At 41.3% G+C, this 27,827-nt stretch overlaps 1 protein-coding gene across 3 annotated transcripts in view; it reads left to right on the top strand.

Moving 5' to 3' along the window:
* Nucleotides 1-394: 394 nt before the first annotated feature.
* Nucleotides 395-27,827, top strand: part of EZR (ezrin) — a 56,567-nt gene continuing 29,134 nt past the window's right edge. Inside the window, exons 1-3 of one of the 3 annotated variants that reach the window (XM_030556671.1) lie at nt 395-427; nt 1,719-1,814; nt 23,507-23,590. In XM_030556671.1, coding sequence (XP_030412531.1) covers nt 1,803-1,814; nt 23,507-23,590 — 96 coding nt within the window. In that variant the 5' untranslated portion in view covers nt 395-427; nt 1,719-1,802. Of the gene's footprint in view, nt 428-820; nt 892-979; nt 1,001-1,718; nt 1,815-23,506; nt 23,591-27,827 lie in introns of those variants that run through there. The other 2 variants (XM_030556670.1, XM_030556672.1) reach the window with 2 other exon arrangements.

Here is a 27,827-nt window from a genome sequence, read left to right as displayed (position 1 = left end):
AGAAAATGGAGAAAATTATAAGCATATGCCAAAGTGCTAGTTGCAATGAAAGTGCTTCCTCAAATTATTCGTGGGGAATACAATGAGAGGTGGGCAGGGCCGGCGCTACCATTTAGGCGACCTAGGCAATGGCCTAGGGTGCCAGAATTGGGGTGGGGGCGCTATTTTGCTGGGGGGGTGGCACGCAGCTCTGGTGGACCTACCACAGTGATGCCGGCGGACGGTCCGCTGCTGGAAAGGCTCCGGTAGAGCTGCCACAGTCATTTCGGCGGACGGTGCGCTGGTCTAAAGGCTCCGGCGGACCTGCCGCAGGCATGACTGCAGTAGGTCCGCAGGAGCCTTTAGACCAGCGGACTGCCCGCCGGCATCACTGCGGCAGCTCCACCAGAGCCTTTCCAGCAGCGGACCGTCCGCCAGCATCACTGCGGTAGGTCCACCGGACCCGCGGGGGGTGGCGAAATGGCCGTCCGCCTAGGGCATCAGAAACCCTGGTGCCGCTCCTGAGGGTGGGAAGGGTCTAGTGGGGAAAAGAATTTTTGTCCAAACCCCAACAGCGCTAAAACCAAACAAACCCAAGTCTGGCTAAGATCCCCAGGTACCTGTGTTATTCCTTACTAGAGGTTGTTTGAGTCTCTCCCTGAACCCGGAGCTAATGCTCCTCCACCGCTGCACACTAAAACGCCCGCGGTAATTTCTCAGCCCCTACTGGGTCGCGCACAGGCAGCTGGAGAGAGCGGGAGAGAGGCTGGAGCACGGCCCCGGCAGGGGGCGGGCCCCCGCTCGGCCATATTGCAGTGGGAGCGGCGGGGCGGGGCCAGAGGCGCGCACAGGGACCCGAGCGCTCCCGACCGCCGCCTGCCAGTGCGCCCAGCCGCCGCAGAGAACAGCCGGGTGAGTCCTGTCCCCCCCGCAGCCCGAGCCTGAGCCTGAGCCCCCACTTGGCTTCCCACTCCCCGCGCTTGTGTCCGGCCGCGGGAGGACGGGGCGGCGCTGCCAACAGGTGTTGCGAGGCTTAGCGCGCCGGGAGCTCCCTCCTGCCGCCGCCTTCCCGCTTCTCTAGGGCTGGGGCTCCCGGGGCCAGGTGCTGCCCGCAGCGCCGCGCGGCAGAGGGGGGAGCCAGGCAGGCGAGCGTCTGCGGACTGTAGGCTAGAGTCCGCCTTCGGCTTGACCTCAAGAGCTGTTGGGCTCCCCTCTTTCCCTGGTGGTGGTTTAAGGGCAAAGGGAGCCAGGTGCTGCCCTGTTTCCCCCCCTTCCCCCCCCCCCGGCAGGACTCTTCAGCACCTGTTTTGCAAGGATCTTAATTGTATTGACTGCTTCCGACCTGCTTGCTGGCAGCAGCCCGGGCGGGCTGTGTTGCAAACCTAGGGCTGATAATAGTTTCCAGGTTCTGCCTCCTCCTCCTTCTTTCCCAAGTTATTAAGCTTTTGCTGCACAGGAGTCAGGAAAGGTGTTGAAATTATATTTAGTCTTATGGGTGTGTCTGGCTTAATGACCTTCTCTGGTTGCTGCTGGGTTTTTTTCCCACTGGGCGAGGTCACTTGTGAGTGGTTTGTTGTTTTTTTTTTAAACCAGTGGAGTGCCTTGGTAATTGTTGGTCATGTATGAATCATCCTTCCTACTCCCCCTAATTACTTAAGAATCCCAGTAGAGGTTTTAAAGTTCTTTATTTTGTCCCCTTCTCAGTAAACTAGAACTTTTCTTTTTCTGCTTATTATCAGATCTCTTGGAAAAAGAACAAACACGTTCAAGCCTCTGCATGAGCATTTGTTTCTGGAACAACAGAACCACTGCAAGAACTGAAAATGCCCAAACCGGTGAGTGTTGTATTTCATGTCTTGTATCTTGTGGTATTCAATGTACATTTTATGTTTTACTTTAGATTAGTAACTTACCGTTTTTTAGGTGACTGTTTCCTTTAACACTTTTCACAAAGTGATTAATCTATCTGGTCTGGGTCCTCATCCTCAAAGGAAGTCTGCACCACCCCCTTCAAAAGATGAGCCTGGGATCTTAAATTATAACCATAAGACACTAAAAAGAATGGACTGGACAGAGACACTGGTTTATAACTCCTCCCTCCTTTTTTTTCCCCCAGCTGGCTTCCCCTTCCCTCCTTTCCCCCTATGACTGGAGGGGTGTTAATGGGCCCCTTCATTTTGAATGGTCCCTTGAAATATGTATTAACTATTTATGCTGAACAATCTGTTCCACCTTATATTTAGCTGTAACACCTGAGTATATTTCGTAGACCTGAAGAAGAGCTCTGTTGCTCAGAAACTTGGGTGTCTTACTGACAGAAGTTGGTTCCAGAAAATATATTACCTTGCCTGCTTTGTTTCTCTATTTCCTTCTGTGTTGAGAAGGATTATAGAAATTAAGACCTCATAATTTGAGAGATCCGTGCCCATTTCAAATCTTTTTGAGAGGGCATAGCAGCATGATGAAGTCATATAACTGTGTGTGTGTCGTGGGGGCCGCTAGGCTGGCCCAGGGGGGTGGGGTTAGGGTGTGGGGGGCCAGGCTGGCCTGGGGAGTTAATGGGGAGCCTGGTGCTGGCAGCAGGGTTTGGGCCTGGGCTGGCACTCACCAGCAGGAGGGACCCCAGCCCCACCCTGCTTTGGCTCCTGGTGTCATTTGGAGGAGGGGACAGAAGCCAGAAGAAGGCAGAGCAGAGCAGGAATTGGTGGGGCAGGGGCTTAGGGGAAAGCATGGAGTGGGGCCTGGGGTAAAGGGGGGGATGTTGTCCCAGGCCCGCTAGGGATGGCCCATGCATATAACCATCCAATGTAAAAATCAAATGTTTGATGGGGGGTAGGGAGGGAGACAGGATGTGCTCAAGTGAGAGACACAATTTGTAATAACAGAATCATGAATCTGAAGTCCTATCCTCCAGTTCTTAATTTAAACTTATATTGATTTTAGACTTTTTTTAATTTAAAACTTTTAAAACTAGTATTTAAAATATTACTGTACCTTAATCCAACTACACAAAACTCTACTCCCCAAGGGCAAGTAACTGTTTTGGTGGGCAAAAATATAATTCATTTTGTTCATTTATGGTTAACATGAGTGAGCAGACTTTGCACTTGAGTTGGTAAATCTTTGTAATTTTGCAAGGTTGCCTTAAAGGTAGATGGGTGTGTGTGTGTGTGTGTGTGTGTCCCTTCATAAAAGAGCTAATTTATAGCCTGTGGACTGACAAGTGTCTGAGGCTAGGTCTACTTTGTAGTGACTTAAATGTTTTGGGTTTTTTAAAGATTCATTTGCTATTGAAAAGTAATCATTCCAAAAAAGGAGAAACGAGTTTGTGTGCGCGCATGTGCCAAAGAACGTGCTGGTTCCAGCAGAATTTATATTTGAAAAGGGAATTAGTAATGGACTTTGATTGGAGATGGGAGGCAGAGGTCAACAGCTTGATTAAAAATTATATTGTATTCTCTGTGAAAATATTCAGTGAATTTTAAGCATGCATATTGAAACTAGTAAGTCACTTCATGAATAGGTCACTTCTAGGACAAGCATGCCAAGGGCCTTGCTTTTTCAAAGGTGCTGAGCATTTAAATTTGTGGGAACTGCAGATGCTCAGGACCTGAAAATCAGACCTCAGTTGTGTCAGGACAACTATAACTTGATTTTTAGACTAGAAAGAGAGCATAAGAAGTTTTTTAAATCAAATGCATTTTGTATTATGTTTTAAAATCTTCATACGTTGGTAGAAAAATACTAACCCTTGAGTAACTTAAAAGGGAGGTATTTTATTATGCTCCCATATGTAACTTTTAGAGTTATCAGTTAAAACAAGATTGTTGCAACTTTGTTATCTTCTAGGATAGGTACTGTGTGTCTATAACAGGAAGAGTCCTGTGGCTTTTCATCTCAGCGTTGACTAGACAGAAACAAATTATATGTGTTCTGTAACACCTCACAGGAAGCACTATATAGGATTTTATTAAAAGATAGGCAGAAATAGCTCAATTTTTTTCTGTGCAAGCTTGGTCCACTTTTTTTAATGCTGTTGCTAACATTGCTACAAATATCTTGGAAAAACCTGTTGGGGACATACCAAATATAACAATTACTCAAAAGACTAGAGGCCTGATCAAAAAGCTCATGGAGTTCAATGAACTTAAGATCAGGCTTTTGCTGTGTGCTATGGTCCGCTGTCAGAGGAAACCTTAGAGTCGCTAACCATAAAGGACAAAGTTAGTGCATTACTTCCATTGTATATCTTCCATAGAGGCCTGTCATCAATTTATTTTAAAATGCAGTGCAGCTGTAGCAAGTCTGAGCTCTGTGGCTTTGGAGTTGCCTTTTTTTTTTTTTTTAAACTTATAGCTCTGCTTTGGAAAAAGGGTAAACAAATTTATCTTCCAGTGACTAGCAATTGATGTTCCACCCATCATAATGAAGAATTTGTTTAATTATGTTGCCAATGACAATTGTACTACAGTCTAAGGTTAACATGTATATGGACTACAGAATGTTTTAAAATAGAGTGACAATTCAGTGTTCAGTAAAAATAGTACAATCTCTCTCATTTCTTTATGCAAGAATGTCTGTCTTTCTATTAATGAGGTAGTAGTGTCCATATGAAGATCTCTTATAAACTTTGCCTTTGCTCCCTAGAAAAAAACATGTTGTATTATGAACATATTGCATTATAAACAGTTTACCCAGTTTGTAATCTGCTTAACAGGAATGCGCATGCACACACAAATTACACACATCCATTGAGAGTTTTATTAAGTGTATCCATTTGTCTTCCTCCCTCCTCCAGCTGTTTCTCCAGTTTGCATCTTGGTATTGACATTTTTACAGTTAATTTGGAAATATCATAGTGTCAGTAGAAAGTGTAACATACTGCAGAGACTATCCTATAACCCTCATAGATTACCAAAGTGACATTAGAAAACAAACTTTATGAAATCATCCAGTTGGAATAACCTGAATTTATGGGCTCTGATTAATTTATGCTGAAAGGTACTGTAGGCTGAAGAAAAGTTCTTTCATCTAATCAACAAAAGCTGCTTACAACCATGTTCTTAATTCTACCTGAACTGAGCATGACACTGGAGCAATACCTGACAGAGGTTGATGTTGTTCCTCTCCTTTTGCTGGCTACTAAGCGAATGGTGAAGAGCCAAAATGTTGGCAGGTGCAAGTGAGAGCAGCTGGGGAAGGGCAGCCAGCACCTCCTTTGATTGGTTTCTGAGCCATGTGACCTACTGGCTAGGATTTACAGGCATGAATCTGTGGCAGCACCTACTGATATAGCATAAACCCAGTCTTTATAATCAGTACTTAATCTGCTGTTCAGTAGACCTAACTCGTATGTTTACTGGAAAAGGATAGAAAAATCATACTGGGATTACCTTATTAGAACACATTACTCTGTCTCCCAATTTTAAATTAGGGATGATTAGTTTGGACTCTTCCCAGCCCTGCCCCTTGTTCTTTACTATCATTAAATAGGATCTTTATCAGTTTATAGGGCATTGTGGGATAGAAATTAAAGCTGTTACTTCAGAGCTGGAACTGCATTGTGAGAGATCAGAAAAGGCTTAATGCCCTCTGGCCAGAAGATTTAGTGACTCCTAAAGGGAAGTTAGACAGAATCTAACTTAGTATGTTGCTTACTGTTTAAAGTAGATAAAGTGTTGACTCCTTTACAGTGATGTGATAATCTGGTATGAACAAATATGGTGTATCTATTCGTATTTCATACCATCATTGATGGGAGGCTTTGAGATGACAGTTTGCTCTTATTTTTCATGTCACTTTTTAAATTGATTAAAAAGCTCTAATTCAGTAATTTAAACACTTTTTTTTAAAAAAAAGTTCTTAAACACAACCAATGAAACAAATTTACATAGTTTAGAGCAATGGTTCTCAATTTTTTTTGCTGAGTGTCTTAGTGGAGCACTTAATGATCTTTCCAATGTTGTTTGTACTGTTAGCTCACTATCATAAAGCACTTTGGGCAAAAGCACTATATAAACCCCCCCCCTTAATTAACATTTTTTGGTTCTACAAATAAAAGCACACAACTCAGATTTTAATATCAGTTGTCTTACCTTTCTAAGGCGATGGATGTGCCCTCTCTCCCCCTCCACAGCAGCCCCCGAGCTGGGGCTGGGAAGGAGGGTCGGGTCTCTCCTTGGCAACCACAGCCTTGGAGCTGGGGAAAGTTGCCTCTTTCTCTGTCCGCCGCAGCCCTGCACGTCCCAAATTCCCCCCACCCCCGCTTCTCACCCCACTGCCCTCTCCCACCTACTACATATTCCCCACAAGGCCACCACCTCACTGTACATGTGCATTTTCTCCAGGGCCCAGGCACCTAATTAGTGAAGGCATGCCTGTGAAGCTCCACTAATTAGGTGGGTGGCCCTTCATTCTCTTGTGTGCGACTGCCCAGGTGCGCACTTCAGAGGGAACTATCTGGGAACCACCTGAATGGAGCTTGCAGACCACTGTTTGAGAACATCCAGTCTAGAGAGCATTACCTTTTTTTGTTCCACTTGTCATTTTATACAAAGAGATTCATTGCTTAAAATCAGGACACTGGCAATACTACTGCTCTAGTGGCTTGTATTTTTTAATAGCTCTTGTTCCCTTCCCACTATTCCAACACTTTCAGCTACATTTGAGGGAATTTCCGTTGAATCTTGTGATGCACATTTTATCTTACAGAAATTGCTATAAGATGAATTCAAAACTGCTATCAACAGTACTATATGACAGCTCCAAAATAATACCAACTCAATTAAACTAAAATTGTGGATTTTTCAATAAGCATGCAATATGTACAAAGTGTAACTGTTCTGAAGGTAGACACACTTTTAAATAAGCTAGTTAGTGCACAACCTTAAGTCCCCAATTCATGTGTGTTTGGAGGCTGGGATGGAAGCCATTTAGGATGGAAGCAATTATCAATCAATTGCTAGCAAACCAAATACTGTACAAGTTCCTCTAGACAATGGTTCCCTAGATTATACATCCTAAATTATTTGAGCAAGTATAAGGAGATACCATCCTGCTCTGATGGGATTTACCTAGACTCTGCCTGAGATTTTTTTATCTTAAAAACAAAACAAAATACTAGAAGAAAGTCTAAACTCAAAGTTCATCAGAAGTTGCCAGGGAAGGGTTTGCAGAAGTGTAGTTTGGTGAAGCTCTTCTCAATAAATAGAGGGAGGGGAAGCCACAAATGTAAGGGGCAGCAGAAGAAAGCATGTAGGTCGCAATAGGGAGGGAGTGTAGTTGTTGGCAGGAAATGGGCCTGGAACATGAGAAGCTTGAATTGGAAGGTGAGAGGAAGCCAGTGAAGGGCACTATGAGATTGATATGAACGCACTGGCAAAAGAGGTATTCGACTTTTCTTAACGTGATAATTTTTTTGTACAGATGCAGAATGGTTCTTTCAGGATCTACAACCGATGCTCTGTATACAAACATCAGTCACTCTTGTTTGCTGTATTGAGGTTTTTTAGTGACTCCTACTTTTTTCCCCCCCAGCATATATTTTGGATTTTTTAGTAAATGCTCAACTCTGATCAGAAAAAGAAAGTCCTGTGTAATGAATGACTGACTTAACAAACCTAATCTTGCCTTCCACTGGTGGAATGTCTGTGTGCTGATGGCAACTTTCTCAGACTTATTTGGTCTTGGTTCCTGTTTTATGTGGGGCCATTACCTCTGGATGCTTCCCCCCCTGCTCCCAAACCGTGTGTGGCAATGACTGGTCAGATAAGTCTCAGGGTATGTTTCCTGATTTAGTCAAGTGCAAACAAGTTTTGTGAATACCAGAAATTAGATTTCATATTTAGCTTCTATAAATTTCTCAGATTGGCTTTCTATACATTTATGCCACTAAAATTTAGTGTCTCTGCCTTTCCTGGAAGGCAACCCCTAAAAAGGGGTGAGTATGGTCAGAGGAATTCATTTTTAAACACCTGAGAAAATAGACTTGATAAACTTTTCCCCTTCCATACCTCCATCCCAAACCCCACCCAGCTCTATTCCTCATTATATACCGTTAACTGTGGAGGACAATGGACTTATGCCTTCATGTTTCATAAAAGAATTTTTTATCTCCTTCAATTCTTGGGATCAACTTGGTGTAACTGGACTTGAGTCCAAAACTAACAAAACTCTTTTATATATGTTGACGCTCACAAGCTGTTCACAACAATGTTTATTGCACTTAATTTCCCACTCATAAGATGGATTTTTTACTATCCTGCCCAAGATTGGTTTAGCTATCAAAACAATGTAATGTTTAAAAGTACTCACGAGTAATATAAGAAGTATATTTGTACCTGTACCTGTCCTCACTGGTTTTCTCCTCACCCCCCCCTTACCTCCTCAGCTTGCTCCTTACACATTGTGTGTCCCACCTGTTTCCAGAGAGATGGTGCGTGCAGAAGTAACGGGGAAGAAAGGGAGGGGCTGATGCTTCCCCTGACACTGCCCAGGAAACTGCCATGGCCGCATTTGGGAAATGGTGGTTTAACGTCTTGTCTTATTGTCTTAGAAACTTCGGAAGAAAAAAAAAAGGGGGGGGGAGTGCTACTTTTTAGTAAAGAGAAAAGCTCAATGCTTCCATTTGTACATACTACACAACAAAAAACCTGATTATTTTAAAAGTAGGTCAGATTTTGAGACTAAAATTACTTGATGACCTTTACACATTTGCATGTGTGTGTAATTAGTACTCTTATTTAGTGCTTTTGTCCCAGGATCTCAATGTACTTCACATGATATTGGGTCTTACATCAACCCTGAAGCAGATAAGCATTATGTGTTTTTGTTTTTTTGCTGTGAAAATTTGAGACATTGGACCTTAAACCTGTCACTTATCTCAGACTGAATGTTTGTTGTTCAAAGTGTTAGGTTGGTACAAATGTAGTGTGGGAGGGGTTGCAGGAAAGTTATGTTTGGGAGAGGAGGAGAAATGTTTCTCTGGGAAGTAGGTTTTTCTTTAAAGGACAATTGTTTGAAGCTGCTCAGAAGTCAACAACATTGGAAGCCCTAGGGAAAGGGCTTCATGACAGTATGCACGTGAGACTGTTGATGCAGGATCAATTAAAATTATCACATAGATATCATAGTCATATCTGTTTATGCATGTAATCTAACACTTTGCAGCCAAAGGTTCCCAAATGCTTGAGCTATTTACATAAAGCTCCACTGAAATTCAGCCACCTCTGGGATAGAGGGCAGCAGCTGTACAATCACATGGTTTTGTTGCATGTTAGTGGAATGGGGTAGGATGTTTTGGCCAAGGACACAGTGAAAACCTGCATTCTTGTTTATAAACTGGCATGGCATGTTCTAATATCCATATAGGCCAGAGAGGATTCTGTTTTGAGTTTCTATCCCAGACACTGTCCCATTAAACTGAAACAGTGCCCATTTATTTATCTTGGGCTGAAGAGCCAAGTTGGCCTTACTAATATAGCTGGCTGAAGAACAGGAATGAGTCTTTATGCCCCCCATCCCCCTAAAAAAGTGATGTTTGACCAGCTCGATTTGTTGGGATTTTTATCTTCTAATTCTAGAATTTCCAGACAGAGAGGTCTCCCTTTTTGTGCACCTTGAAGTTACAACAGTGGAAATTATTGTAGGACACTGTTTTACACTTATCTTGGGCAAACCCTGTGGAATTAAGGGTTAAACCTTACTGAATGACGTTCAATAGCTTTGGGTCCATTGTATTGAAAATGCATATGTTTGTGTACTATTGTGGGCTTGTATGGAACTTCGCTAGGAGGAAGAAGGATTAATTTAATCTCTGGGAGATAGTGTGAACCTCAAAAGATTACATTGACCAATATAGTGCAGACAATTGATTTTTTGGGACAATATATGTGAAGTGGAATTGCTAGGAAGTACTGGGCAAGAGGGGACTGAAACCCCACACCTACAATTTAAGACTATGAAACTTTTTGCTCAGAGGGGAGACCTTTCCTCTGGTGATCACCTGTTGCAGGAGGACAGTTTAAAGACCTAATCTGGATTCTCCAGGGACCAACAGACAAAAAGGATTTTTGGATAAATAGCCTGGTTTTAAACAGGCCCAGGGGATTCATTCTGATCCAGTAAATGGACAGGACCCTGAGTCCTTAGGGAAGCATTGGAAGGACTGACACCAACCAGAGCCCTTGTGTAGATGGATGGGGGTATGATCTCTGCTAATCTTATTGGCATGTGTGTAGGCTCCTTTATTGTATTTTAATGTTTTCTCTGTAGTGCTTTTCCCTTAATAAAATATGCTTGCTTAGAAAGTACTGTGTAGTAACTTCTAACTAGCAATAACCTTGTTTCATCTCTGAGAAGAGTAGTGAAGGTGGTCTGTTTAGGCAGGCTCTCTTTTGCTGGGAATAACACAGTGAAGGCAGGGAACTATTCAGCATGGAAATACCATGGTCAGGAGAGAGAGAAAGGTGGGTCTCCACCTTAGAGCAATGGCTAGGAGTCCAGAAGCCTGAAAGTGGGTGCCCTTGCTGGATCCGGGCAACGACATCTGTATCCTCGCTCAGTGAACTGTGACAATGACCATTCTGACTTGTTGGTGTTTTTTACTCACTCTGCCGGGACATAAATAATTACATGAGGGTAGGGTAATAGAGGATTGGGACCCTGGGCTAGCCACCCTAGAACCACAAATTCTCCTGTAAAGGAGGCTGTATTATAGGCAACACTTTGCATTGCCATATTCCCATCTCTCACCCTCTCATTTCTTTATGTAAGAAAATAACATTGTCATTAACTGTGCAATCTCTTTTAAAGAAATGCTTTAGGGAGAATAAAAAGAGTTTAGGGGACCAAATCCTGCCTACCTGCCACTTATTCAATAAAGTAAAACCTCACTAACTTGCACTGATGACAGTATTCTGCCTGTGACTGACTGACATTTGAAAGCAAAAAAAAAAAAAAAATTCTGTTTAATTCAGAGCCCTAGTAAAGGTATTATAGCTTGTAACAGTGTTTCTTTTATAGTTGTCTCTTGCACCCTTCTATAGAATGGTAGCTAAAATTCATGGATCGTGTTGCTTTGACTCCTTTAACTGTCAAGAGCTTTCATTATATTTATATAGCAAAGGGGAAATATGCCTCAGCTGGAAAATGACAAATTCCTTGACCCTCATTCTTTGAAGTATTATTTAGCTGAGATTCCCCAAATGTATGTAATTAGCTTGGCATAGATTTCAGATTGACTCCTAGATCTGTTTCTAGAATGGTGCCAGTACAGGAACTCTTACTTACATTTATCATTTAAGTAGGTAGATACTACTGTGTACTAAAATGGTATTTAAGAAGGCATGAGTTACTGTATTAAAACTGATAGCTTTCTTGTTAGAAAAATTGCCCTTGAAACATAGTAAATTAGACGTAGCAAACATATGGGACAATCCTGAAGCTACATAATATACTCTTTTTAAAAAACTGAACTTTCTAAGGCTATTGAGCTGCTGTATTTACTTTCAGCATGTTTCTCCCACCTTGCTATGAAAGGCACAAAAGGTCTGTGACAAAGTCCAGCCTGTCCAAATTAAATTTTTATCCACTGTCTAAACATTGGTGATTTGGTGTTCTAAATCTGCTTTGTAAACACTGAAAAATAACTTTAATTGTACTGCATGTTGTGAGAGAGGAGATCGGGGGTGTGCGGGAAAGAGCGGAGATTTGTGTGAATGTGACCTAATGCCCATATTTGCTTGTAATGGGAGAAGAAACATTTAGCAGAAACTAGTATCTGAGATCAAATGTTCAGTGTTAACAAGCGGATGTTGCATCATAGAAATGACTGTCTTGTATAGAGGCAGGTATCTCATAGCAGTCTGATAGTGTCATTTATTTTAGAGACACAGATGAGTCCCATCTGGCAAAGACAAGTTCATAGTATGCTGTATGACTGAGAAGCATTTCCATATTCTGTAACTTTAGTGCCAGTCTAGCCATGTTACTTACCATGTTATCTGTCTAGGTATGTGTATTTCAGTTCTCTTCTTCCCCTCTCCCAGCCCAAACTGCCAGCAAGCTAAAGTTTTAAGCCAGTCTGAACTTAATATTTGCTACCTGGGGCAGTTGGAGGCTGGCACTTTCAGAGGAAATTGAACTGGGATCCTCCTATAGGAAAGGGGAGGATAGGCAGACAAAGGTGAAAGTAGTGCTGGCTGTTTCCTGGCTCAGAGGTACACAGAAGACTGATTTCCTCCACAGCAGTGCCATAGAACTTTGGGGGAGGGACAATATGGTCACAGAGGGCAATATAACCTTTAAAATCTACATTAAAGTCCAAGCATTATAAATTTGTTGACCTTTCTTTTGTACTATACTGGCACAGAACACTTTAAAAGATGTGTATGACATTCTCTGTCAAATGTCGTCTTCCTTGATCTTTCTACTGAATCCAAAAAACTTAAATACTAAGACAGACTGATTACTTTAGTGAGCAAACAACACTGAAATAAAAGATGATCAAGGAGAGGGTGACTGGAAAGAGTGGTAGTTTCCATAAACGGCTTCTCCTACTCCTGTCTCAATAGACTTTTTCAAGAGGAGTCTCTTATTCTACAAGCAATGTTGGGTTACAAATTAATTATTTTAAGAGGATAAGCACAAAATTGGGTATTATTACTTACAACACAACTATTTAAAAAGACTGGTTTAAAATTCCATTCTGAAATTTTTCAGTGGGTATACATGCTAAATCAAACAGCTTATGCTGCTAAAAACATCAGACTTGCTGCCTTTTATGTATTTTGAAGAAACTTGGTTCAGAAATAAAGTAATGTTTCAAAGGAGCACCCATAGCACATGACTTCATTCCATTACTGAAGTGAAAATACAAGCCTAACGGAAAACTAAGTAGAAAAGAACGCTTTTCTCTTTGGCCACAAAACCAAGAATGAAAACAAATAGATCATGGATTAGCCCTGACTAGTTCTTGACTTTTTTAGGGTTTTTTTTTTTTAAAAAAAAAAAAAAGCTTAAATCTTCCTTAAACATTGTAGTTAAAATTGATAGTTGTCTGAGCCTTTGCTGAAGAATGCAAATACAAACCATAGATTTAAAATCTGGTTTGAAAAATCTTTGCCTCCTCAACTGCTTTAGCTTTCATACTCTAATCTTGTGATGGTCCTTATTTTCCAAACACTGGTGTCCTCTGCAGTAGAGAAGATCTTTATCCTATGTACCATCCCCTCTCCTTCCACAAATCGTCTTCAGAATAAACCTTTCAGGTCTCATTTATGTGTTATGTAAAGAAAAAGAAAAGGGTCAAAAACTCAAATACTTTTCCTCTTCTTGTGGGTCACCTTTTAGGATAATGACAGAGGGGACCTATTTAGAAAAGGGAGATGGAGAGGAGGAAGATGTCTTGAGTTTAGTGGCCCTTAATGAGGGATTAGTAAGCCAACAAACTGGCCCTGCAGGGTGTAACAGTTGCAAGGAGTCTGGAACCCATTCCTGAAAAACACAACAAAAATAGTGATGAGTATAGTAGATAATAGCGTAAAAGCTGTTTTAACACTAAGCTGCATTTTATGCTTTATAGCATTTTATTTCAAAATCTGCGACTTTAAGAGGTCATCTAGACTGCTAAGGACCTAATCCTACAAAGAGAATATGTGGCTGGAAATCAGTGTGGAGTTCCATTTCCTTCATCGGGGTCCTGTGCAGCTACAGGCATCTGCCTCTACTGTTCTCTCTCTGCAACGTCTGAACATTGGGCCTTATCTGAACACAAGTTGTACCAATTTAAATGTGTTTAGAGACTGGTGTAGTCAAATTAGTGTAACCCCTCCTGGTGTGGATGTTCTTGAATAATATCGAATTAAAAATCTATTCAGAAGTGTCCACACAGTCAGATTTGCACAGAATTTTAACTACCCCGTTTCTAAACCTAGTTAGTTGAATCAGTATGACTCTTGTGTGTACAGTGAGGCCTCTTTTCTTTAGTACAGAGGTGGGGAACCTTTTTTGTATCAGGGGCCATTGACCCACAGAAAAAAATCAATCATGGGCCACACACAGCCCTGGGAGTGGTGGTGCAAGCTCTGGAGGTGGGACTGAGGATGAAGGGTTTGGAGTGCAGGAGGGGTCTTGGGGCTGGGGCAGGGGGTTGGGGGTTCAGGAGGATATTTGGGATATAGGTTCCAGGAGGGAGTTTGGATTTGGGAGGGGGCAGGTGGTTGGGATGGGCATGCAGGGTCTAGGAGGTTAGATTACAGGAGGGGATTCTGACCTGGGGCAGGGGGTTAGAGGTGCGAGCTCTGTCTGGGTGGCGCTTACCTCAGGCAGCCCCCAGTTGGCAGCGCAGTGGGGCTAAGGCAGGTTCCCTGCCTGCCATGGCTCTGTGCTGCTCCCAGAAGTGGCTGCCATATCCAGCTCCTAGGCAGAGGTGCCCCAACCCACAGGCGCTGCCCGTGAAGCTCCCATTGGCCACAGTTCCTGGCCAATGGAAGCTGTGGCGGCAGGGGCAGCATGTGGAGCTTCCCCTCGGTGCAGGGCCTGTCAGGGCTGCGTGGACATGCTGGCTACTTCCGGGAGATGCACGGAGCCGGCAGGACTTCTAACAGCCTGGCAAGCCAGCACTTGCGGCTCCAGCCCTGCAGAGGGGTGGACTGAGCCTCAGTGCTTCTGTCCTGTGGTGCGGAGACTAGCTGTGGACCGGATGAAATTAAGCAGTGGGCCAAATCCAGCCTGCGGGCTGTAGGTTCCCCACCCCTGCTTAAGTAGGTCACTTTCTGCGTCACCAGTTTAGGAGTGGAAGAAGAAAACATTTAAAACTATGTTCATGAGCTCCCAGTCTTCTACAGTCCTCTGATATATTGTGAACTCTCAGCTTTCTCTATCTTTAGGCCAGCAGATGCACATCTTATTAGCCATTTTTCAGTCCATACTGGGCATATTCTTCTTATTGCTATCACCAAATGTTTAAAAATCATGGGTTGGACCCAAAAGATTGGTCTAACAATGCTGATTTAAAAAAAAAATCTGAGGTTTGCTTGCCTTTAAGGTTCATGTTTTCAAGCTTTTTCTCTTAATCCATGAGGGCTAAAAATTACATTTTTAAAAATCAAAGCTGAAATTCTTCCATATAACTTGTTTCCAAAAGCTGGGGCTGTATTTAAAATATCAGCTCAGACTTGTGATAAAATTGATTCTCACTTCTGTACTTTTGGTCCTGAACTAATCAACACTAATAATACATGAATGTCAGTAGAGGGGAGTCCCCCTTTCAGTACCTTTCCTGATATTTTGTAACATGAAAGCACTACTGCTGATAGCAGATATTTACCAATAGCAGGTCTAGTTGCTAAGGTTGAAGTGAGATTACCACCTCTAAATACTAGTTCAGATCTGAGAGGGCAATTTTACCGTATGGTTCTATGCCCAGATAATTCTTATATCAAAGACCGTAGGAATTATTTGTGTATTGGGAGGGCAGAAATTGGACTTCTCTCATGTTGTGTTAGAGATGAGAATTTTGCTACTGAAAGAGCAGAAGTTTTCTTATGTTTGTAATGCATAATGGGGGCACATTTGCATGGCTTGCACACACTCATCTTATTGCAACCATAATATTTTTTTAATTGCCTGTGACTTAAATGTAGCTTAAAACACTAAAAGAAAATGCTAAGGAAAGCAGTACTTAACCTCACTGGATAAGGAATAGTAAAGACTAGAACTTCTGACCACAAGGAAGATAGTTAACAGATGATTTGATTGAACTATTAATCAGAGTTAACTCACATGATTAACTCAAATTAATCGTGATTAATTGCACTGTTAAACAATAGAATACTGATTTAAATTTATTAAATATTTTTGGATGTTTTTCTACATTTTCAATATTGATTTCAATTACAATACAGAATACAAAGTTCACAGTGCTCACTTTATATTGTTTTTGATTACAAGTATATGCACTGTAAAAATGATAAAAGAAATAGTATTTTTCAATTCACCTCATACAAGTACTGAAATGCAATCGCTTTATTGTGAAAGTGTAACTTACAAATGCAGATTTTTTTGTTACATAACTGCACTCAAAAACAAAACAGTGTAAAACTTTACAGCCTACGAGTCCACTCAGTCCTACTTCTCATTCAGCCAATTGCTAAGACAAATAAGTTTGTTTACATTGATAAGAGATACTGCTGCCTGCTTCTTATTTGCAATGTTGCCTGAAAGTGAGAACAGGCGTTTGCATGGCACTTTTTGTAACCGGCGCTGCAAGCTATTTACATACCAGATATGCTAAACATTCGTATGTCCTTTCACGCTTCAGCCACTATTCCAGAGGACGTGCTTCCATGCTGATGCTAATTTGAAGAAAAAAAAAAAAAGCATCAATTAAATTTTGTGATTTTACTCCTTGGGGTAGAATTGTATGTCTCTGCTCTGTTTCACCTGCATTCTGCATATATTTCATATTATAGCAGTCTTGGATGATGACCCAGCATGTGTTTGTTTTAAGAACACTTTCACAGCAGATTTGACAAAACTCAGAGGAGGTGCTGATGAGATTTCTAAAAATAGCTACAGCACTTGACCCAAGGTTTAAGAATCTGAAGTGCCTTCCAAAATCTGAGGGATGAGGTGTGGAGCATGCTTTCAGAAGTCTTAAAAGAGCAACACTCTGGTGTGGAAACTATAGAACCCAAACCACCAAAAAAGAAAATCAACTTTCTGCTGGTGGCATCTGACTCAGATGATGAAAATGAACATGCATCAGTCCGCACTGCTTTGGATCATTATCAAGCAGAACCCTTCATCAGCATGGACGCAAGTATACTGGAATGGTGGTTGAAGCATGAAGGGACATGAATCTTTAACACATCTCGCACGTAAGTATCTTGCAACATCAACTACAACGGTGCCATGCAAATGCCTGTTCTCACTTTCAGGTGACATGGTAAACAAGAAGCAGGCAGCATTATCTCCTGTAACCAACCTGGTATGTCTGAGTGATTGGCTGACCAAGAAGTAGGACTGAGTGGACTTTGTTTTATTTTTTGAATGCAGGTTTTTTGTACATAATTCTACATTTGTAAGTTCAACTTTCATGATAGAAATTGCATGACGTACTTGTATGAGGTGAATTGAAAATTTTTTTACAGTGCAGATATTTGTAATCAAAAATATAGTGAGCACTGTGGACTTTGTATTCTGTGTTGTAATTTAAATTAATATATTTTAAAATGTAGTAAAATCTCAAAATATTTAAAATAATGGTATTCTGTTGTTTAACAGAGCAGTTAATCACAATTAGTTTTTTTAATCGCTTGACAGCCCTAGTAAAAACTGAAAAGTCCTTCCCATCATCTAACAAGGAGTTGCTCTGTATAATGTACTTATCATGTTTTACTAGTGGTTAAACTATTGCCCTGTATCCTATGGAATTTACCGCTGAAGGAAAGAAATAAGTTGCCTAACTTTATGGTCTTGTAATTTATAAAATCACAGGTGTTACTAATGTAAAGAATCTCATGTATCAGGATGTAAGATGACTATTCGTGTAGATTTTTTGATTGGTTGGTTTTTTCCTCCTCCCCTCTGGGTACAGCATACAACAATTGGCTGTACAGTGGTTAAACTGGCCCAGTTTTAAGGTGGGTGTCTTGAGAATTAACTATGGCCAGAAATAAGCAAATAGAAGAGAGAGATCATACCACTGATTGTGTTGCAGGATTTATGGGAATTTTTCATACCAATTCCTTTTTAAAATTGAACTTGAGTGTAACACCCTTCTGTTAAAAGATGATATCTTGCCCTAGGATATGGCTTCTAAAAAAAACAAAACATGAATGCTTTATAAGACCCTTATGATTAACAGGTTACCTGGAAAACAAAAGGATCCTATTGAAACTACCACAGCTTCTACTACAAGATTTACTTCTAAATAGGGCCCTATGAAATTCATGGCCATGAAAAATGCATCATGGACCATGACATCTGGTCTCCCCTCATGAAATCTAGTCTTTAACCTATACTAAATAGATTTCAGGGGGGAAACCAGCATTTCACAAATTGTGGATCCTGACCCAAAAGGGAGTTGCAGGGGGATCGTGGTATTGCCACCCTTACTTTTGTGCTGCCTTCAAGGCTGGGTGGCTGGAGAGCTGCAGCTGTGGCCAAGTGCTGAAGGCAGCCCCCGCAGCAGCACAGAAGTGAGAGTGCAATACCACACTCTGCCACCCTTATTTCTGCGCTGCTACCTTCAGAGCTGGGCAGCCAGAGAGCAGCGGCTGCTTACGAAGGGCCCAGCTCTGCAGGCAGAAGTAAGGGTGGCAGTACCATACCACAACTTCTGTGTTGCTGCTGGCAGCAGCTCTGTCATCAGAGCTAGCTCCCAGCCAGCAGCCGTTGCTTTCCAGCTGCCCAGCTCTGAAGTAAGAGTAGCAGTACTGGAACCCCCCACCCCAATAACCTCACAACACCCCTTGTCTTCCCCTCCCCCAGCCCTCACAACTCCTTTTTGGGTCAGGACCCCTACAATTACAACACTGAAATTTCAGATTTAAATAGCTGAGATTGTGAAATTTACGATTTTTAAATTCCTATGACCATGACACTGATCAAAATGGACCATGAATTTGGTAGGGCCCTATTTAAAAAGATACTGCTGATCTGAAATTGGATTAAGTAGGTAGGAACAGAAAAGCCTTATTTATGGGTGGGCCTGAATGAAACTTTTCTTCATACTTCCACTTTTCTGTCCCAATAACAAGTAGGTTGTTCAGAGCAGACATTGTTCAAGTCTAAATCATAGGCTTAGTATTCCATAGTCCAGTAGATGAGGCTTGTAAAAACTGTGATCTTAAACCTGAACAGTTTGACTCAAGGCTGGATGTAAACTTATTTTATGATCATGCTGAAAAGCTAAGAGATAAGATGATTATATAGTTCGTCACTTGCACAGTTCTCTCTGGCTCATGGATAGGGTGTGTTCATTCTCCTCATCTTTTCCACTCTGAGTGCACAAGTGTGTCTCTGCACAGGCCAGGCCATATGTTTTAGGTGTGTGGGTTTTTTTTTTAAACTTCTATATATGAAAACACAACACAAAATATTTAATACATTTGTTTAAGGCCCTGATCCTGTAAATATAAATACATATACATATACATGTAACATATAATGCCTACTTAATTCTGTGCATGTGAATAACCTACTCAATGTGCGTAAGTGTTTGCAGAATGGAGGCCTAAAATGTGGAAAGACAGCGTCTTACTGTTCAGCATTTGTATATGCTAAAGTGTAAATATTTCATACACTGTGTATAGTACATACATTGTCCCTTTAGCTGTCTGAGCTTGTACCATATTGCTGGGTTTTTCTCTTCGCTAAAGGCCAAATTTCAGTTTTGGGATAATGCCAAGATTTACTAGTGGTGATATAAATGGTGAGCTGTTGTGCTGTCCAATGCAGAGATGACTTCCATTTGGAAGTCTGCCTCTTATGCATCAGGCGTCCTCCTTAACTCTCTTCCACTGAGGTTTCTGTTGCTGATAGAGTGCCACCCACCATAGCATCTTCTCCAGTTGTCTGTACCTGTGCAATTTAGATTGTCAGCCTGTTTGCTTTGGCTCTCATCTGTGGCCACTACTTTCTTATGGGCCTTGCTGATTACAGCTCTGGCATTGACCTCACCTTATGCGGGGTGGGGGAGGGAGGGAACCTTGTAATCCCTGACTCCTACCAAGGGTCTCAAGGAGGCTTAGACTCTAGTCACCTCCTTTGTTATCTTGCCTCAGAGACCAAAAACTTGTACCATGTCTCCGTGTGAATATCCCAGAATCAGCTTTTAGATGGACCACAGAGTTCTTGCTTAGAATAAGGCTTATTGGGAGACAGGAAGTGCGGGGGGACTTCTTAGATGGAAGACTCTCTATAGCCTTACCAGGAAGGCCACAGATCCTTGAGAGTACAGTGGACAATTGAAAGCATAATGTTTCTCTTTCTAGAGATCAACAAGGAGTCTTTGTCTGACCTTTTTGGCACTGACAGAGATCCAGGCCCCAGAGCCAAGTTCTTCCTTAGCTCTGCTGGCCACATAGGCCTGGGCTACGCTAGCGGAGAGTTTGAACTATGATACGCAACTTTGACTTCAGCTATGCAAATAGCATAGCTGAAGTGTCTTAGTTTGACTTACTTGGCTGTCCTCACTGTGGCAACTCCGCTTACTCCTCCTGCCGAGGTGGAGTACAGGCGTTGATTAGCGGATCGATTTATCACGTCCAGACGAGACACGATAAATCGATCCTCGATACATCGAACACTACCCGTTGATCCGGCCAGTAGTATAGACTTACCCTTAGTTGATCATGACTCTTTTTTGAAATGCAGACTGAGAGGGTTCACTAACCTAGTCTGAGTCCCTTCATTGTCTCAGTCTAGGGAAAATTAATATTTGGATGAACCAGGAAGCCAGTCCAATACATGTTTAGCATTACAGTATAGCCCACTGCAACAGAGAGCAGATAGGGCAAAACTGTTAACATGTAAACTATGTTCTTACAGCTAACCCCTGTTCAAACAACTAAAAATAAATGAGAGATGTGGGACCTTTATAAGCAGTAGTTGATCGTGTGCTGTTTCTATAGCGTCTTAAAAATTAAGTATAACCAGGAGGATATCTCGCTATTCGAGTACTTAATCTTTGATAGCCTTTCAAACTAGGGAGCTAAAGAACTCTTAATATTCCCTCCACTCATACAGTAATGATGCGCTAGTTGCTACTAAAGCAAGAAGTGTATCTTGATGTCAGTTGGAATGCCATGTATAGGAAGGCAGTAGGATTCAGTTCTATAGCGGTAGGGACAATATCCTTTCAGACTCCCCAAAATGTCTGCAAAAAATGTACTTTACCCCATAATGTGGCTTTCAGCCAAAGGTGTAAAGAATCTAAAGGAACTGCAGCTTTGTATTGTATGTAAGGATTAGGAATGTATGCATTCCTCAAAGGGTGTGAGGAGAGATTAGTATATAATATATTATCTGACTTTCCTGTGTTGCAGGGAGTGGGCAAGAAGATTTCTTAATTGGCAGGAGTTAGATCTTCAAATCTTGGTCTTACCATTTCTAAATAGAGCTCTTTTTCAGCTTTCAGTGCCCTCCTCCACCTCCCCTTAGGTACCCCAGTAACATTGTTGAGTTGAAAATCCTTCACTTTTTGATAGGAATTTTTTTTTTTAAGCGTGGAAATTGAGTACTGTCTCACATTTTAAAGCATTCTAGAATTCTGCAAATACTAAAGCTAGGATGGAAAAGAACTTTTATAAGAGTTTCGATTCAGTTGAAAAGAAATCTAGAACCTGCAAAATTCTCTCGTGCTTGACTGTTTTTAAACAGTATCCTTTTATCTGAACAAATCCTTAAAGGCATTGAGTCATCTAGCAGACAGCTTCTGGGGTGTGGCAACTGTTGATTCTCCAATAGGTAAATAACTGGAAAGAAGGAAGGAAGAGATTTTTCTAATAACTTACTTTAATGACTCTTGGAGCCTATGTAACTCGCTGGAAGTCTTATGTTTTAAATTGAAGGTGTTCCATTTTGTAATTAAATACATTAAAATTAGTATTGTCAATATTTTACAAGTATCAGAGGGGTAACCATGTTAGTCTGGATCTGTAAAAGCAGCAAAGAGTCTTGTGGCACCTTATAGACTAACACGTTTTGGAGCATGACGAAGTGGGTATTCACCCGCGAAAGCTCATGCTCCAAAACGTCTGTTAATCTATAAGGTGCCACAGGACTCTTTGCTGCAATATTTTGCAGTTGATGTAAGTGTAGTTTCGTATATAAATTATAATTTTCAAGGGTGGTCTCCAGTATCTACATTCATTTTAAGTAATGAAAGCTATTTAAACTTGAAACACTGTGCAAAAGGACAGATATTTCTCTTCTACCTCTTAATCCCAGACTAAAAATATTTTTAAATGTCACTGGTATACAAGTTTCTCCCCTATAGTTTGTGGTCTGTTAGTTTTGCTTTCTGTAGTGTTGCATTTGTAAAATGACATGTCCATCTTTTCACCCTAAGGAGGAGGAAAAATACACCAAGCTGTACAGTATGTAGCTAGTAAGTAAAAATATCCTTGCATTATTTAAGAAATGCAAATTATACAGGAAGCAAATGGTGGAACAGTGATTCTCAAACTTTTTTCATTTGTGGACCTCTAAAAAAAAATTTTGAATGGCAGCAGGGACCCCTCTGGAAATTAGATAGTCTGCAGACCCCAGGAACCGCAATTTGAGAACTTCAGTAACTCAGACATAAGTTAGGGGGTTGTTATAAAAGTGGATGGATGAGATTCTGTGGCCTGCATTGTGCAGGAGGTCAGACTAGATGATCACAACGGTCCCTTCTGACCTTAAAGTCTGAGTCTATGAACAAGGAAGGAAGAGGAGAGCATTGCATCCCTTTCCCTCATCTTGTGTAGCAAAACTGTCTCTGGTTTCAAGTTCTTGTTCTCATGGTTTATTACCTCTCCCTTACTAATATTTATGTTGCAACCCTGGGGGTGGAGGAAGGAGTCTTCCTGAGGTGTGCAAAGTGCAATACTTTTTAGGTGACAGTATTGTTGTATCAGACCTTCAGATAATCCTTTTCTGAGCTGCCATTACTGTGCTGCTCCTTATGATACTTCCTGCAGTCTTGGTTGCTGCTTTCCTGTTTTTGTTTTGTTTTTTTAATTAATAGACTGTTTCTTTGTTATTAGTAGAATATCTCTAGTGTTCTGCATACAGTACTAACCTTTCTATTTTATACTCTTGATCACCTTTCTCCTTTTACCTTTGAAATAAACAGTCAGATTTATTATTAAAATATTTGTTCCACAGTGTTCTTAAACCTCCCTTAATGCCTTTTTACATGCTCAGTAGATCAGTTATAAGCATAATTGATGTTTATTGGATTAATACTGATTGGCCTGGAAGAATAATCAACTGCCTTTTACCTTTAAAACCTTCTGTTAAATCTAGTTCTAGCATAAAGGGGAGCTGAATTTAAACTCCTAAATTTAATTTGGTTATTATGACATTCTTTTAGGATTAAGGGTGTTTTAAATGCAGTGTGCAGTCCTTGCTCACCATGTGCTGTGGTCAGAAGCAATCAACACTAAAATGCTTTTTCATTTAACCAGAAGTCCAGTCCAATTCCAGGCTGAGTGCACCACAGGTTGTGTTAATCTGGATAAGTCAGTGCCCTTAATTAACTTTGTCTACGTGATAACACAAAACTCTAATTTAGGAATACACTAAAATGTAAATAGTCTCTTAAAAATAGAGAGAGTGAGAGACTGGAGCCATTGTTAATGCTCATCCTCAGTGAGGTGAAGATGCCTATGATGCTTTTTAAGAATTTTTTTTTACTGGAAATGATGCTTTAAAAACATGTACAGTACTGGTTCTATGAAATATACATATAGTTCACACTGGTTGTATGGTTTTTCAATATTTTTTTAAATCACTGTACTTATTTTCTCTTCAGCTCAATGTTCGAGTTACCACTATGGATGCGGAGCTGGAGTTTGCCATCCAGCCCAACACTACAGGCAAACAGCTATTTGACCAGGTCAGTTGTTCATGTGTGTGAAACCATTTTAGATTGTAAGCTCTTCTTCAGTCATGAACCATTTCTCTTCTGACTTTGTACAGGGCCTGTCAGAATGGGGTATTCTAAAGCCTGACTGTTGCCTTTGGACTTAACCACAATAAAAAAGCAAAGATACCTTTTAAAAAAAAAATAAAAAATTGGCCACTATTTTTTTATGTTCAAGATAACTGACAAACATACCATTTATTTGTTAAATATCCACCAGTGCATTCACCCAGCCTTTACCGCTCTTGATATTTGCCTTATTCTCTCCAGCAGAGACCCTCATGGGTTGTCCTCTCAGTATGGTGAACACAATAAACACAAATTTGTGAACATAATCACCCCCCTAATGAGCCTCTGCTAAAACTCGGTGCACTTTCTGTGAGGTTGCATTATCTTACAAAATTACTCAGCCATTTAATAATTATTAATCTCACTCTGAGACTTTAAATATTGAGCATCTGTCCCTGCTAGGAGATTACAAAGGGAAGAAGACAATAACAGCCTGGAATGAAGGGGCAATGGTAATGACTTTAATGGCTTATATTCCAAAGGATATGAGAGAGGGTGATTAGTATCCCCGGGGCGCACGTTTCTCTAGTGAAGCCCATTTCCAAGTGATTATGAATCTTTCTGTTTATATTGAGTTTCATTCTCTGGGTGCCAGAGGTATAGTAGAGTCTGCCGGAAAGGTTTCACTGTGCCACCTTGCTAGTTTCTTCCATTGCTGATGTGCTGTCCTGTGAAGAATGAGCTGTTTAAAACTTTCATGTGGGTAATGTCTTACCTTAAGCTGATGGTATGTCTTGTCTAGATTAGTGACTTTTGTCTTTCTACTGATGATGTAGAAGAACATACTGTAGAATGAGCCCTGAGCTACAGTACACTATTAGATCAACATAGGGCAGCTTATGTCGACCTAACTATATCATTGTACACGCTACAGCCTTGCTTCCTCCAATATAAGTGCCCTACTACACTAACATAATGGGGCCTTGTCTACACCACAAAGTTTTGTCAGCAAAAGTTATTCCGCTTTAATTAAAGCGCTTTAATTAAAACCGCTGTTGCATGTCCACACTATTGGCAGAGGGCATCCTCGCTAGCAGTTCTTGCATTGACACAGAGCAGTGCACTTTGGTAGCTATCCCACTGTGCAGCTGGCTGCAGGGTGCTTTGGGAAGGGTTTGCAATGCCTCATGGGGCATGTATAACATCATGTGATGCAGGTTTCTCCAGGGACATCCTACTAGGTTGAAAAAGCTGTTGAAAACTGAAGTGTGTGGGGAGGGAGAGGAGAGCGGTGTGTCTGGGGTGGGGGAGACAGCAGGCTGACCGACTTATCCTGAAGGAGAGGGACGCTTCCCCCACGTTGGACCCTGGTGGCACAACAGTCTCTCCAGAAGCAGCCCGCTATGCCTGCTTGCCTGTGGTACTGTGATTCCTTCCGAGTTCTCCCACAGCCTCCTCAGCTCCGCATCCTGAGCAGGCAGCTCTGTGAGCTCTCAGTGTGAGGGATGTCAAAGCAGCACAGCAGTGTCTCCTCCCGCCGGCCCCTGTCCCTTCCCCACCAGTGTAGGGCAGAATAGGAGCATTCCATGTTAATTATTTGCTCTTTGTTCTCAAAATGGAGCAGATGCTCAGCTGTCAGATACTTCAGGTAGCTTTGAAAGGGGAGGCGCTCATGCCTGCAGGCTAGCAGAGATCAAAACAGTGAGCAGAGCGGTCACAGCAAGCATTATGGGATACTGGTGGAAGCCACTTATGTGGACAAAACAAACAGCAGTGTCTACTCTGATGCTTTGTCACTTTGACTTTGCTGCAAAAAGCTTTATGCCTCTCATTGAGGTGGTTTTATTTTGTTGGAAAAACAGCAGAGTTTTGCCACCAAAAGTAGCTTTGTAGTGTGTACGTCTCTCCTGTTTTGTTAGCAAAAGGCAGCTTTTGCCAACAAAACTTTGTAGTGTAGACAAGGCCTAACTCTACCTCCATGAGAGGCATAGGGCTTATATTGGTATAGTTAGGGTGACAGTGTCCATGTAGATGCTGCTTTACTTATGTCAGCTGTTGGCTGTCCGTCTTGTCAATTTCACAGCTCCAGGCTAGAGCTATGAAATTGACAAGAAAATCCTGCTCCCTCCCAGCCAGGCTGCCTCCAAGGTCCTGGCTCCGCACTCCACACCAGAGCACAGGTGCTGCCTAGGCTCCCCACACTGTCCGTTTTAGGTTGGTGGAATGTGCACCACTGACAGAAGGAGGGTAGTGTGGATATGAACTCCACAGTAATTACTGCAGTGATTGTAAGTTGACCTAATATAGGCCTGCATGACAATATCAGGGTTTTGTGTTAAGGAGAATTCTTTTAATAACTGACTATACAGTAGAACCTCAGTTATGAACACCAGAGTTACAAACTGACTGGTCAATCACATTAGCTCATTTGGAATTGAAAGTAGGCAGTCAGGCAGCAGCGGAGATGGAAATAAAAAAGCAAGTACAGTACGTTGTTAAATGTAAAGTACTAAAAAAAGGAAGTTTTTTTTAAAAAAAATAGATTTCTCAAGGTAAGGAAACTGTTTCTGTGCTTGTTTCATTTAAATTAAGATGGTTAAAAGCAGCATTTTTCTTCTGCACAGTAAAGTTGTATTAAGTCAATGTTTGATTGTAAACTTTTGAAAACAACCATAACCTTTTGTTCAGAGTTACAACCTCCATTCCCAATGTGTTTGTAACTCTGAGGTTCTACTGTTTATATACATAAAATGAACACGCTTACTTGTATCAGGTATCTTTTTAAATATCCTGGGTTAAAATATTGCACACGTGAATTGCAGTAATACCTTGGACTTCTACAATAACATCTCTTGATTCAAGTCTTAAGGCAATTGCCAAAGGCAGATATTATCACCATTCTGTACAGATGGGGAAGCAAGGAAGAAACTGAGGGACAGATGTTATAAGTTGGCTGCAGAGTAACAGGACCCCAGAAGAGTCAGGCATTTTGCATATTAAGTGTAACTGCTTTTTACAGGGCATATCCATCTGTGTATTAGGACAAAGCAAAGAGGCTGGCCATTGGTGTCAGTGGGTTCTTCAAGATGCACAGGCCTTAGGCACTGAAGAACATGGGCAGCCAAACTGTCTTCTCTTGCTGTTGCTCCGAGGATATGCTTAAAAGAAACAGCATGAGCTCATCTCTGATGTCACTAGTGGGAGGTGGGGCTGCTATGGCTCAGAACAAGAACAAGGCAATGATTGGATTGAGGCAAGTGGCATTTTTGTAAACTTTACCTTCTTTTTGTGCATGTAATACCCAAGAGTTTTTATTGATTGGGTAAAACAGAAATAGGCCAAGAATGGCCTAATTTATCCTAGGCTTGCTTTTCACAAAGACCTAGCTGTACTTCTATATATTTGAGAGATAAATTCACAGCTCTGGCTTGAAGGAGAACTTGTTTGTGATCATAAAGACTCCTCCTGTATGCCAACAGAGCATTAATATTGCCTGGAAAGAGACTAAAACTGTACACAAAAATGGCAAGATTAGCTTAACATCTCTTAGAAAATGTTGAATGAGTTGAGTCAAACAGTTTTTCTTTGCTCCTCTACTGGTCTTTTTAACAAAAGGCTGTGTAGTCTGTCTTTCAGTTTAAGTAGGCAGAACTGGCTGAATAGCATGCATTCTTTGTACGAATGTTGTCAACACACTTTGAATGACATTTCAGCCAAGAGTTGGCCAGAGCCAACTCAGTCTTGTGGGAACTGTGCGGATTTCCTTTTTATAGAAAAGATAGTCTGAGTAGCTTTTGTTTTGGTCTGACTTGCAATCACTGCTGTACTTGAAAGCTAACTTGCAATATCACATTTTATTGTAAGAATGACACAATTTTAATTTCTTTTGATCACTACAGACCTGGGCTAGATTTGAAATCTATAGACTGTTTGCCAAATCTCCAATAAAATAACATTTTAATTGAAGCAGCATTTAGTTGTATGACCTAGCTACAGTAACTACCTATAGATCTGGCTTGATTTGCTATCCAGAGAATAGAGGAGGGTTGCAGCAGGAAGGGGGAGAATATATTTACTTCAATCTTTCAGGGTTTAACTTTCAAAAGTTCCAAAGTCTGATTTTCAAAAATGATTTAGGAACGACTGAAAAATCTTATCCTCAATCTTTTTAGTGTTGCCTGCTATAGATGCAAGTCAGATA

This window comes from Gopherus evgoodei, chromosome 3 (assembly GCF_007399415.2).
Source record: "Gopherus evgoodei ecotype Sinaloan lineage chromosome 3, rGopEvg1_v1.p, whole genome shotgun sequence".
Classification (NCBI taxonomy): Eukaryota; Metazoa; Chordata; order Testudines; family Testudinidae; genus Gopherus; species Gopherus evgoodei.
Note: the sequence above shows the minus strand (reverse complement) of the source record. Positions and strands in the feature narration are given on the sequence as shown.